General features: G+C 31.0%; 2 protein-coding genes across 5 annotated transcripts; one reads left to right on the plus strand and one right to left on the minus strand.

Moving 5' to 3' along the window:
- Nucleotides 1-1,855: 1,855 nt before the first annotated feature.
- LOC137932611 (protein bric-a-brac 2-like) lies at nucleotides 1,856-9,937 on the minus strand. Of its 4 annotated transcripts, none has more exons than XM_068776216.1 (8): nucleotides 9,645-9,937; nucleotides 8,079-8,219; nucleotides 7,852-7,980; nucleotides 5,940-6,059; nucleotides 5,603-5,682; nucleotides 4,849-4,994; nucleotides 2,987-3,179; nucleotides 1,856-2,102 (listed from the first exon to the last, which is right to left on the minus strand). In XM_068776216.1, the coding sequence occupies exons 1-8, from the start codon at nucleotides 9,720-9,722 to the stop codon at nucleotides 1,901-1,903; spliced, it is 1,089 nt and encodes a 362-aa protein (XP_068632317.1). In that variant the 5' UTR covers nucleotides 9,723-9,937; the 3' UTR covers nucleotides 1,856-1,900. The 4 variants fall into 4 exon arrangements, with proteins under 4 accessions (XP_068632317.1, XP_068632316.1, XP_068632319.1 ...); XM_068776215.1 differs by having other exon boundaries at nucleotides 4,849-4,997; XM_068776218.1 differs by lacking the exon at nucleotides 9,645-9,937 and adding an exon at nucleotides 8,813-8,838 and having other exon boundaries at nucleotides 4,849-4,997.
- A 535-nt stretch (nucleotides 9,938-10,472) lies between these two features.
- Nucleotides 10,473-12,734, plus strand: L2HGDH (L-2-hydroxyglutarate dehydrogenase). The gene is made up of 4 exons (XM_068776214.1): nucleotides 10,473-10,818; nucleotides 10,897-11,772; nucleotides 11,851-12,071; nucleotides 12,254-12,734. Exons 1-4 carry the CDS (start codon nucleotides 10,724-10,726, stop codon nucleotides 12,412-12,414), a joined length of 1,353 nt encoding a protein of 450 aa, XP_068632315.1. The 5' UTR covers nucleotides 10,473-10,723; the 3' UTR covers nucleotides 12,415-12,734.
- Nucleotides 12,735-12,959: the final 225 nt, after the last annotated feature.

Below are 12,959 nucleotides of genomic sequence, written 5' to 3' on the forward strand. Positions count from 1 at the left end.
ACGCCGACTATTAACATGAACCTCCACGGGATCTGAAGATTATGACGACAGATAGTATGATGCGCAAAGCATTTTATAACAAAATTATGAGGACTGTATATCTTAATACACATATTAGTGTTTATGATTATTGAATGTTACTGAACTATTAAAAAGAAGGCTTTTCAAATAAATTTTGGATTGTTTTCCTGATTTTTAAATTCCATAAAAATGAAATATGCACAAATGAAATATCTTTACATTTTTAGAATTGTATTTAATTAATTTAGCTTTAAAACGTTATCTATCTCTAAAATTGTATTCAGTTATCTAAGTGTAAATAATTATAAATGACAGCCAAGGTCAATACATATATACATAAATACATATAAATATGTGTTTATCGATAAGAACATTTAAGTAAGCAATTAATATTTGTGGCCGGCATTTTTAAAATCAGATTTTCTTTAAGAAAGGACAAGATCTTCCGGAGTCACAAGCTCATCACTTGTTTTTAGTTTCATTTGAATAATTATTGTCGTATATCTAAGTCTATACTTGTTTAGTACAGAAAAAAGAACTTACTGATAAGATATGAAGACCGGTATTTGTACCGGTTGACTCACAATAATTAATTAACTTTTAATTATATTCATAGAATGCTCAATAATCATCATAGCGATTATTGGGCGTAATGTATACTCAACGTGTACTATTTTACAAATAAGAGTCTTGTACCAAGAACGTACTACAATTTTACAAGATTTTCATGTCTTAAAAATATTGTAGTAAACAAAATTTGTTTTTTATTTTAATTTAATCAGTTCTTGGCATTTTAAGAATTTATATTTTTTTTTAGTAAAAATTAGATTCCGATAGAGTTATAATGGTTTATCTAACCTCGATTAAAACAAACGACAAATTAATTGTGTAAATTAACATTCATTAGAGACAAATGAAATTAACTTAAATTTTAATTGCCATTTACATGAACATTTTCCCATTTTATAAAAGCAATTTATTTCGAATCGTTGTGAACTCATAGATTTTTATTAATTTTTTTATGTTAGTCTATCCTGTGTTTAGCTAAGTCCGTTCATTTATTGTTTATATTTTAGTAGGTAACTTTAGGTGTATGTATGTTAGATGAATTGCTTGCTTAATAACCCAATACAATTATCGTGCCACTAAATAATTGATGATTACAAGTTTATTACAAATAATTGTGCGATTATTTGACGTCTCTAAAACGTCTTGACTTATACAACTAACTCAATAATTATAATAATAATAGATAACCTATATTTCATTTTAACAAATAACTTTAACAATTCTAGCAATTGCAATTGCAGTTTTTATTTAGGTTTTAATATTAAGACATCTTTCTTTCTTGAAGGTAACTATGTTTGGTTTTACAATATAACAATACTTTAAAAACATGAATGGACCATGTAAAATTAAATTTTTAATTAAACAAATACTTTTTTAAAAAAAATCCTACTAGAGTCAAGGATTTTTTAAGTGTTGATATATCTTAGTCTGTCTTATCTCTGAGAGTAGTCTATATCTGAAACCAGAGGTCTTATGACTGAAAAGAACGAATGAATGATAAATCTTGGGAGTGAATTGAACCGCAAATGTAAGAAAGATATTGTGAAAATGATCACGTAAAAACCCATCTGTGTTTGTAGGCTTTCATCTCATCAAGATCACGGTGCATTCGAAACGCTGTTATAAATAGAGAAGCACAATTTAATTCTAGTTTCTATCAATATGGCCTCTTCTGGAATTTTTCACATGAAGTGATCCCAAACGTATATGTATGCAAGTAGTAGCAGTGCAAATAAAACAACCATTTTTCAATTAAAAATTTGTTTTCATTTGACAATAGTAATTCCTTTAATAATAGCTTGCAATTATTCTAAGATCTATCATTTTCGTCATTCATTTCTCTTGTCAGATCAAATGAATAGTCCTCGCTTTCCATCGCGGTTTCCTCTTGATTTTTACTACTTTCTTTCTCTTTGTATCCTTCGGCGTCGTCAAGAGCAGAAAACACTGCATTTTTTTCGATTTTCGCTAATATCTTCTTGTCGTGATACGAATGACTATGAAGATTTGCTCTAAAACAAGAAATATGGATATTATTATTTAGAACCATTAATAGAGATTTGTCATGTCACATGTCGTTACATTTTTATTGCATCTCCGACGACCACAACCTGAGAAAATATATTACTTAAATATTTTTTTTTATTATATCGACAATAGACTCTCACTAGGCCACATAGGCTTCCCCCAAAGATCGCAACGTTGACCGGTCCTGTGCTGCCCGCATCCAGCGACTTCGCGCAACAATAACTATGCCGCCGAGTAGGGGTCTACCCATGTCTACATGTTTATAAATATAATAAATGTTAAAAAATAAATTGTAAAAAAAAAAAACAATTTTGATTCTAACACGATCAGCTGATTGGTCATTTTGCATGGAGTGATAGTTTTTTCACAATCTGTATTTATTGGCGTAACATTTATAGTAGTAGATGATACCATGGAAATGTTCTGGCTTGTTAAGGTGATTACCAAATTACAGCAAATACACAAATTTACAGCAATGAACAATCTAGGTGCAAGTGATGCATGAATACATACACTAGACTTAGTCTCAAGTTTCCTATATTTCACAACATTTGTAACTCTAATTTCAACCTTATGTTAAACGTACATGGTTCAATATCAATTGATATACAATTGTAGGCGCCGTCGGCAGTGATGTTTCAAGATTCACTTCATATAACGAGTCTCGCTTTGTTATAAAAAGACAGGAGAACTTCATATGCCATACACAATGTATGAAAACCGGATCCTTTTTTACGTGGGGTTGTTAAAATGCCTGGCGTCATGACACTAATCCAGGATCACCACTCTTTCCGTGGGCAACATACACCCTACATAATAGGTAAATCTCTGAATTATACCATCCATAAAAAATAATAAATCATCTCACCTGTTCAACACAACGTTGCCTTTAGTAACGAGAAAGGCCATGCATTTCTTGTTACGGTAATCAACACAACGCCATCGCTTCACGCCAGTGCTCTGCGTTGAATTTAAGTTATACATGTATCGATTTAGTATTACTTGGAGGGATCCCCTTATCGACACTGTAAATTGTAAGTTGGTATTTGCTGTGGGCGGTACTGAAAAACATAATAATGTACATATTATATAATAAAGCAGAGGTTACCAGACTTTTGTTGAGCATTTTTGGCTAGACTTGGCTAATTCCGGCTATTTTAGCCCCTATTGGCAAAAGCAATAGTTTTATTTTTAATTTTAATATATTGGTATCAGTCTGTCAATGTGTATATATATTAATTGTTGTTGAGAAAACATTGTGTTAAGTTAAAAAGGACCAATATATTGCTACTTCCGCCAATGCAGTAGTAGTTGTGCAATAAAGTGCACCGCCCGCTAGCCCGCTGATAAATGCGCATGCGGAAAACAATGCGAATTACACAACTACCACCCTTAAATCACTCAACACGTGTTTCACCCCTCCACGGGGCATCTTCAACATTGACTCTCTGATTTGACTCCGTGTTTGGCACTAATCGGTGTAACATTACTCCTGAAGATGGGCGGAAGTAGCTATATATTGGTCCTTTTTTTACTTAGGATGGACTTACGCAAAATAACGCCTGAATTCATTACATATAAAACATTGTGTTATTCGTAAATAATGGTATATCATTTTTTACAGACACAAAAATTGCTTTTATTCTTTAAGTCTAAATAAAAAAACACCGTTTTTCACTGTTTTATTACCAAGTATATAAACATTAGGGGCCATCTAAAATAGCAAATTTCAATTTTAACAAGTGTCCAACATTGCAATATTTATTTATTTATTTATGTACCCTTTTTACAGCTTGTATAATGGCGGACTTAATGCATTATAGGCATCCTCTACCAGTCAGCCCACCAATATTTCTTTATGTTTACAAATTGTACGTTTTCTTTTGAGTCAACTGTATGTATCACTTGTGCCGCGCCTTAAAGATTTATATAATACAAAACAATATGAAGATTATACTTATTTCCATTGACGTCGTCGTTTCAGCACATTGACGCCCACTGCCATAATCGCCATGCTTGGCCGGCAGATTGACGATCAGTGTTTGTTTTATGGTACGCAGAAGAGAAGCTGCTGTCTATTCTCTGAAAACTCGTTTGTGTGCAGAGGCAATCCTATATAATTAATGATTATTATACCGGGTATCGAACCCGCAACCTGCGATCGCAAGTCTCAGACCTCTAACGCTGGACTACCGCTGCCTTATTTCCATAAAACTCATTAACCTGGCATTTTCATTAGGTGAGACTTCACTAGTACTACAAAATAACATTATTGTTATTTATTTAATATATTTATAATTGATAAAATGTGAATTTGGCTACATAATAGTTAATTTAATAATTAGTGTGTGCACACTGTTACTTATCATGTTATAAAACATAAAATATTTACTATCTATCCACAATTTCTTTGGCAATTGCATTTAAAGAATCGGCGGGTGCGACGTGGCAGGGCGTAGAGGGCCTCTGTTAAGGTAGCGAATTTTGCGGGCTCCCAAGGTATCCTCGGCCGGGCCGCTACCTACTACTTCACAGGATTGAGAGCCCAATAAGCTCATAGATTGTTTCGGTGGATGCTGAATAGAGTGATTAGATTGAAGGTTGCCCATGAGAGGACCTGGTTTGAGAGTGTTACTCTCTTATATCCACTTAGCTGATATGACCGAACCTAGACAATTCAAATTATAATCCTTATAACTAAATGAATCACTTAAAAACAAAAAAAAATACCTTTTGGTAGCTGCGACGTCGTGGTGGTCTTTGGTGGTGAGGAATATTCTTCATCGTCGTCATCGTTACCGCCCGTGTCTTCCAAATCCGAAAAGACGTTGGAATCTTCTTTAGAGAGGGTTTCGTTGGGAACAGTTTTTGATGACCTGCTATTTATAGTATATATTTTACATCACAAGGTTTACCTAATTTCTAGATATAGATGAGTAAATTAACTACTAGTTATTTGATAATTTTAAACATCAAATATCTATAAATTAAACTAATAATATGGTATGTTAAAATGGCGTTAATTTTTTATTTAGTGGTTATTGGTCACAAGTCGTCGCTTGACGCACAAAGATATCATACATAGGTTGTATGTGTCTTTTTCTCAATATTTTTTAACAACATAAGTGTTTATCAATATAGGGTTGAAATATTCACTTTGAAATTGTAGCGAAATTTCCTTAAAAAAAATATTTCAGCGCATGATTTATGTACAAATTTTTACTAAAAATTCTACTTTAAAATACAAATGTAAGAAGGGGACAAATGATTAATAATAATTTAATAACGAGTTTCAGTTTGGCAGATATTTAAGAAAAGGCTTTAATGACTCCTATTGTGTTTAACTCTTATTAATAAATAAGCAAGAATTTTAAACTAGATTAATCAAACTTTTGTTGTATGAAATACAACATACACATACATATACCATTAATTTATATTAAGGCAAAATTTGTTTTAAATATTCTACTCAAATTGTGTTTACCTTATTGTCATACTTGAAGAAGTATCAGGAGCCGACTCTTGCTTTATTAAAATCTTCCTAGCATTTACAGGCAAGTTGATCTAAAATGAACACATATGATTTAGGTAAAATAAATAGTGAAATGAAGGTGAATTAGTGCCTTCACTAATATAGCAATATTGTTTACTATGTATATGAAACTAATAACACAAAATACTGATATCTACAACAATATTTATTTTAAAATTTTTTTATAATAATATCTTGCAGTCATGCAGTGTAATGCATCATAATGTAGTCTTACATAATATAAAAACAATTAATAAAATTTCACATATGTACAACAAAATTATCTCACATGTCCTAAAGTATCTTTTGTAGAAATTAATCTTTTCACACCACCACTCAAACATATGTCCGTTTCTTCATTTTGCGACGTATTTAAATTAGAACTGGTGGTAATATTTTCATGACTAACCTGAAAATAATACAATTCTTTATATAATTAAGAAAAATAAAACTAATAATGAAAACCATTTTTATTACTGCTTTCTTCATCTTATATCACTGTTTAACAAAATGTGGAGTATTTTTTATTTTATTTATTCCTCTTTGAAGAGCCTACTGTACCCCAACCAACAATATGCAAGACAAAACAAGATGCATTATTCAAAACCAGTGGGTTTGAATAATGCATTTCACTTTAACCTTCATACTACTAACTGTAGAAAATTTGCCGAATATTATACTCAAAATTGCATAAATAGACTTCTTAAATATCAGATTATAACAACAATTTTTTTCAATTAACAAAGAGACTTATAACTATTTATAGCAAGTAGTATAAATAAACTACCATCTAAAAGTTTGGAAGCAGCAGAGTAAAATCATATAATCTTCAATTACTTATACTGATATAAAAAGAAAAATTTAACAAAAAGTAACTTCACCATAGAGAACATTAACAAATAATGGGAAACATAATCAAATTTTAGCTTTATCAAAATGACCACCTTTTGTTTTAATAATTTTAACACAAATTTTAGGCATTCTATTAATTATCTTTTCAAAATAATCTTCACCTAACTTGTTGCATTCACTCTTTAATAACTGCCATAAATATTCTGAGCTAGTAGGAGAGCAATTTTTCATTCTCTTATCGAGTTCATCCCAGACAAATTCTATTGGAGATAAATTAGGTAACTGTGGTGGCCATTTCATGATTTTTAAAACCTGTTAATCTGTTTTTTTCTTTTAAAAAGTTTTAGCACACAGTTTGGACGAATGCTTAGGATCATTGTCTTACTGAAATGTAAATTCAGGAACAATCAGACTCAGTTCACAGGGTACGGCCGTGTCCCAAAGAATTTTTAAATAACCTTCTTTATTTACTTTTCCAGTTACCCTTACAAGATTTCCGGGTTTATTGTTCCTGAAACATCCACCACCATGTTTCACTGTTCGCACTGTACATGCTTTGGAAGCACTTTCTTCTTTTGATCGATAAACAAACAAACGTCTATTGGTCTATTTATAACATTTTTCATTGATCTGTTTCCAATTTTTGCGTCTATGCACATTCTTGTCTATTTTTTTTAGCAACAACACATCCTCTTAGACCCACAGCCAGAATTCGTCGTTTAACAGTTGTTACTGAGATGGGCGTTTCTCGCCTGCTATTCACTGTTTCAGTAATTTGTGGCGCTGCTAAGCGTCAATTCCGTTTAGACACAACTCTATTGAAGTTATCCTCTTGAGTAGTTGTTGTCTTAGGCCTGTCTGTCCTTTTTCTATCTGCATTTGTCCCCATTTCGTTTTCTTGCAAGTAGTGAACACCTTTCACCTCAATTCGCTGTTCAAGCGTGGTTTGTTTGCATTTTGCCATTTTTCAAAAATGTGGGAAAAGCCATAGACAATAATTCCCGAATACAGATAATGTTAATGTCACAACTTGTGCCAGCCAATACTCAAGTGCGACTAAACATGACCCAATAAAGTTAAATATAATAAATAACACCAACAGCAACACTTCAAACCACAAAAGAATGCAACAGCAGTCCTCGTCATAAAACACCTATTTTGTCAAAATCTAAGAAATAGGCTAAACATGTTTAATGAGAGCCGACAATCCCTTTCTTAATATGTAAACAATACTAAAAAGCTGCAAAGATAATATTCATTACAAATTTTTACCGCCTATAGCAGGTGTTGTTTTGTTTTGGCCAATAACAGGTGTTCTCTTAAACTTTTGAATGGTAGTGTATACTTACAGTTTCAAGTCCTTTCACATGAAGTGCTTTAGCTGCATCGACAAAATTGTTAAAATTAGTAGCTGGAACAAGTACTTCTCCTGTGTATATATATTCCAAAAGCAAAGATAATGTTGTGTAGGAAATGTTCTGAAAGAATAATCGACAAATATGCTAATCATCAAAAAAAATATCTTTAGCAACAATTCAACAAAATCAAATAAACAAAAGAGAAACATATAACTTACATTTAGAAAAACAACTGGATGTTGGCATGGAACAGATGCTATTAAATCTTTGAGATATGGACTAGCCAGGGCTAGAAGAACTTGATGCACCTTCACAAAATGGCCATCGGCAGCTAAAGTCATATCCACAAATTCCCCATTCTAAAAAAATATATATATGTTATATTAGCTTCACATTTACTGAGCCAGATGTTTCATCTTGTCTCAAGGTAGCAGACAGTTGCAAACCCGGCTTTACATTGTTATATACACCATGTGTTACTTGTCGTCATTTCAAACTTTACACCTTTGATAGACCATACATCTGCTGCTAAACCATACGTCCACTGCTAAGCCATACGTCCACTGCTAGACTATATGTCCACTGCCAGACAATACATCCGCTGCTCGACCACACGTCCACTTCTAGACCACACATCCACTACTTGACCACACATCCACTGCTAGACTATACATCCACTGCTAGACCACACATCTACTGCTAGATCACATGTCCACTGCTAGACTATGTCTACTGCTAGAGTATAACTCCACTGCTAGGCCATGTGTCCATTGCTGGGCTATGTCTGCTGCTAGGCCAAACTTCCATCAAAATTAACTGACTCAAGTAAGAAATATAAAAATAAATAATTTGGTTAAAGAATATTTCAATTTCAAAATTAATTCTTTTTTTGTTTAAATTTATTTATATTGACATGAATAGTTTATGGCTATGGCTAAACAAATAATTTTACAGATTATTAACAATATAGTGTGTGCCCAGGTCAGATATACTGCATGCTTTGTTTAAGGGGAATAAACTTAATTGAACTGCTAAAACTATATTTACATTCATACATCTTGATTATCATTTCTAAATAAACTCAAAATGAAAAATGAATGAGTCATCCACGAATGCATATCATAATCACCTTTATCACTGCACCACATATGGTTATTGAACTCAACATCACTACTGTATTAAGATATATTAGTACATATTGTATTCCATATTAAATTGACATAATAATTATTATATATCATAATAAAGCATCATTGTCTATCAACTTTAAACCATGTTTTCAATAATTAAAAAAAAAATTAGGTTTACAGATTTATACAAAACAACAAAAATCATGATCAACAGTAATCTGCTATTTAAGATATCAAGTAAAGATAATCGGAGGCACCATTTCGCTTATATTTGATAGTTTTAAAAGATGTATGTAATCATTTTTTGTACTCTGTTAAGATACAATACACTGTTTTTACATGAGTGGATTATTTTTTTAAACTGCCTATCAATAATTTGTACATCTTTAAATAATAAAAACAGGTTTACATATTTGTCATTGTTTGCCTATAATAATTTACTTAGTATATCATATAATAGTTTAAAGAAATAAATCACAACCTTTATTGTATTAACTTTGAATATACATAAATCCTTATTTTGTGAAGCGGTCCTGTGGTAATAATTTTTAATTATAATTCCGAGTAAATGAAATAGCAATACCGTTTTGGCGCTTATCCAATTTATTTTGTTTTCTGCAATACCGTTAGTTACTTAAACTTGATTTACAGTACCTGTTGTAAAGAACTGAAACCACTGCAGATATTGTTTTTATATGAATCCCAAGACAACGAAAATTGGGATTGCACCATTATGAATAATCATAAAATGTTACAAAAACTAGTTAAGTTTCCATGAAAGATGTATAAAACGTAAAAATAAGACTTTTTTAATAATAAAATCCTTTAGGTAAAGTAATACCAGAACTTTGAGTTTATATTTATTTGACTTGACGGATTTGATTTGTATTTATTTTTTTTCTTCGTGAAAGGCATAAAAGTACTTTATATAATTCCACTAGTTCTGTGTTCATAGATCATATAATATTCGCACATTTGTCATTAATGTATGGTCTAGTGTTAAAGCTACATGTAATATATTTTGTTTATTTTTGCTTAAGTTTTTGATACATTTTAAAATGTATATTATAAAGTAGTTATTACATAAATGTATACATGAAGATATATGTAGTACACATTAACTAGATTTTTAGTTATTTATTAGCTAATTAATTTAGTTGTACTATTAATGTTTACAATATTATGGATTTTTTTATTTAATGTTTAATTTATTTATCAAGCACTGTTTTTAAAATTCCATTTAATATTTTAAATATCAAAAAAATCGGTTTTATGATAATAGTACTTTTATATTGCATCATAGCGGTGTTGTATTATTTCAAATTGTAAAAGATAGGAGTATTTCAATATTTTTTGCAAAGTTAAGGGTGCTACAATTACCATTAAGATATTTAATTGGAAAAATATCTGAACGGACCAAACTGCCAATGTCAAATTATTTTATGTTTTTACATAATTGAATGATTAATGAATCGACCATTCGCTCATGTTTGTTTTTTATCATTATCACTTCACGTGTAAGGTCATAGTGACATATTATGAATAGTCTTCTAATGCGAAAAACGTAATATTTTTTTGTACATGTGTATATATATTTTGTACTTGTCTACCCTAGTCTGTGTTATTACTGTATGTAAGTGATAGTCTAGTAAGTATATATCTAATAAGCATACATAGCATTAGAAAATTGAAACAGAATTGAACAGTGAAAAAATAAGGATAAGTGAAGTAAAATGTCAATAGTAAATAAAAGTGTATTTTTAATGCCAACATTGCTTTCAAAAACGATACAATGTGCTTGTTTACCAAATAATGCCGTCACACAGAGGTAAATAACTATTTAATACCAAAATATAAATCAATAACTATTTTATATACATAATAATTATTTTTTTTGGTGATTTAGGTATAACAGTCAGCAGAAAAGACAAAATTATGACATAGTGGTTATTGGTGGAGGCATTGTCGGATCAGCTTCAGCTAGAGAGTTAATAAACCGGCATCCTCAACTAAGAATAGCAATTGTTGAAAAGGAAAGTCGGTTTGCATTTCATCAAAGCGGAAACAATAGTGGTGTGATTCACGCAGGCATTTATTACAAACCGGGAACTTTGAAAGCTAAACTGTGTGTAGAAGGTCTCAATTTATCATATCAGTACTTGGATAAAAAGGGTATTAAATATTCAAAGTGTGGTAAATTGATAGTTGCTACACAAAGATCTGAAGTTCCACGCCTCCTTGAATTATATGAAAGGGGTATTAAAAATGGTGTGAAAGATATTAAACTCTTGGATTCAAAAGAAATGCGAGAATTAGAACCAAATTGCAAAGGTTTAGAAGCTCTGTGGTCTCCACATACAGGAATTGTAAACTGGGGTGAAGTAACAAATTCATATATTAAAGACTTTGAAGATTGTGGTGGAAAAAGTTACCTGAACTTTGAAGTTAATAAATTCATAGAAGCCGAAATTGCTGATTTTCCTGTCAGAGTTATAAGCACCAAAGGTCAAGAAATATATGCTAAATATGTTCTTACATGCTGTGGGTTGCATTCAGACACTATAGCAGTTTTAACAGGATGTCCTGAAGAACCAAAAATAATTCCATTCAGGGGTGAATACTTATATCTTGTACCAAATAAAAGTAAAATTGCTAAAACTAATATATACCCTGTACCTGATCCAAGATTTCCATTTCTTGGCGTTCACTTAACACCAAAAATTGATGGAAGAGTTATTGTAGGGCCAAATGCAATTTTGGCATTTTGTAAGGAAGGTTACAGGTAAAAATATTTCATTTAGTTTTAAAACATTAGACTAGTTGACTAATTTTAACTGGAAAATAATAAATTCTATTTCAGATGGGGAGACTTTAATACAACAGAGTTTAAAGAGATATTGGGATTTTCTGGATTTCGTAAGATGGCTCTCAAATATGCAGGTTTTGGGTTAAAGGAAATGAGTAGATCCCTCATAATGCCATTACAAGTGATGCAAATACAGAAATATATACAAGACATTACCAGTGCTGATGTTGTAAGAGGACCCGCTGGAGTTAGGGCACAGGCTATGGCCAAAGATGGTAAGAATTGAGCATTCGATAAGATAGTTGGCATTTATTCAAGGTTGACATATATTTATTTTTATATACATTTTTTTCATATACTTCTTTTGTCATATTTATTGCACTACATACAAAGTTTGGTTGGCTTTGCAAATTTCTTTTCATTAAGGTATTCTTTCTTACATTAAAATTAATTTCAGGTACATTAATAGAAGACTTTGTGTTTGATTCTAAACCTGGATCGGGTGCCATAGGAAGTCGCGTCCTACACTGTAGAAATGCACCATCTCCAGGTGCCACTTCATCATTGGCCATTGCAAAAATGATAGCAGACAAAATGGAAAATGAATTCAAAATATAACTTGATACTACTTTAATTGTTTATAATGAATTATCATGTTTAAAAGAATCATTTGCATATCATTTAATAACAGTATGTCACTGTAAATATGAATTAATGTGTATAAGATGCAAGATATTTATCTCAAAAGGGTGATTGAATATAACCTAATTAATATACCTGTGATGTTTTATGTATTTTTAATATGACAATAATTAATGTTGTTAATGACCACATTCAATAGAGATAATTACAATAGTAACGATATGGTATTAGGAAATTTGTGTATGTAAGATAATGTTTTGTGAAGAAAACGACACATTGTTATATAATATAACAATGTTAAAAAATATACATACATTATTAAAAATCAATACTTTCTTTATCTTCTGTATATTTTACACTTTTTTCACATACAATTATCTCCATTTCTTTGCTGTTTACCACCATACATATCTTGTGACACCATGCGTGTGATGTAATTGTGTGTTTACATAAATCAGTGTGGAAAAATTCATGCATGATAATAATTGTAAACTCAAATATGTTGAATGTCTTTCCAGAAT

This window comes from Battus philenor, unplaced genomic scaffold, assembly GCF_028537555.1.
Source record: "Battus philenor isolate CCGP_79_NKW_IND1 unplaced genomic scaffold, ilBatPhil1.0.hap1 SCAF_12, whole genome shotgun sequence".
Classification (NCBI taxonomy): domain Eukaryota; kingdom Metazoa; phylum Arthropoda; class Insecta; order Lepidoptera; family Papilionidae; genus Battus; species Battus philenor.

Coding starts and splice junctions, on each gene's coding strand:
- LOC137932611 (XM_068776215.1), bottom strand. CDS start 9,722: ATGGTGCAATCCCAATTTTCGTTGTCTTGGGATTCATATAAAAACAAT. Junction 8,220..9,644: donor GTTTCAGTTCTTTACAACAG/GTACTGTAAATC, acceptor ATATTTTTTTAG/AATGGGGAATTTGTGGATAT. Junction 7,981..8,078: donor ATCCAGTTGTTTTTCTAAAT/GTAAGTTATATG, acceptor TTATTCTTTCAG/AACATTTCCTACACAACATT.
- L2HGDH (XM_068776214.1), top strand. CDS start 10,724: ATGTCAATAGTAAATAAAAGTGTATTTTTAATGCCAACATTGCTTTCA. Junction 11,773..11,850: donor TTTTGTAAGGAAGGTTACAG/GTAAAAATATTT, acceptor ATTCTATTTCAG/ATGGGGAGACTTTAATACAA. Junction 12,072..12,253: donor ACAGGCTATGGCCAAAGATG/GTAAGAATTGAG, acceptor AATTAATTTCAG/GTACATTAATAGAAGACTTT.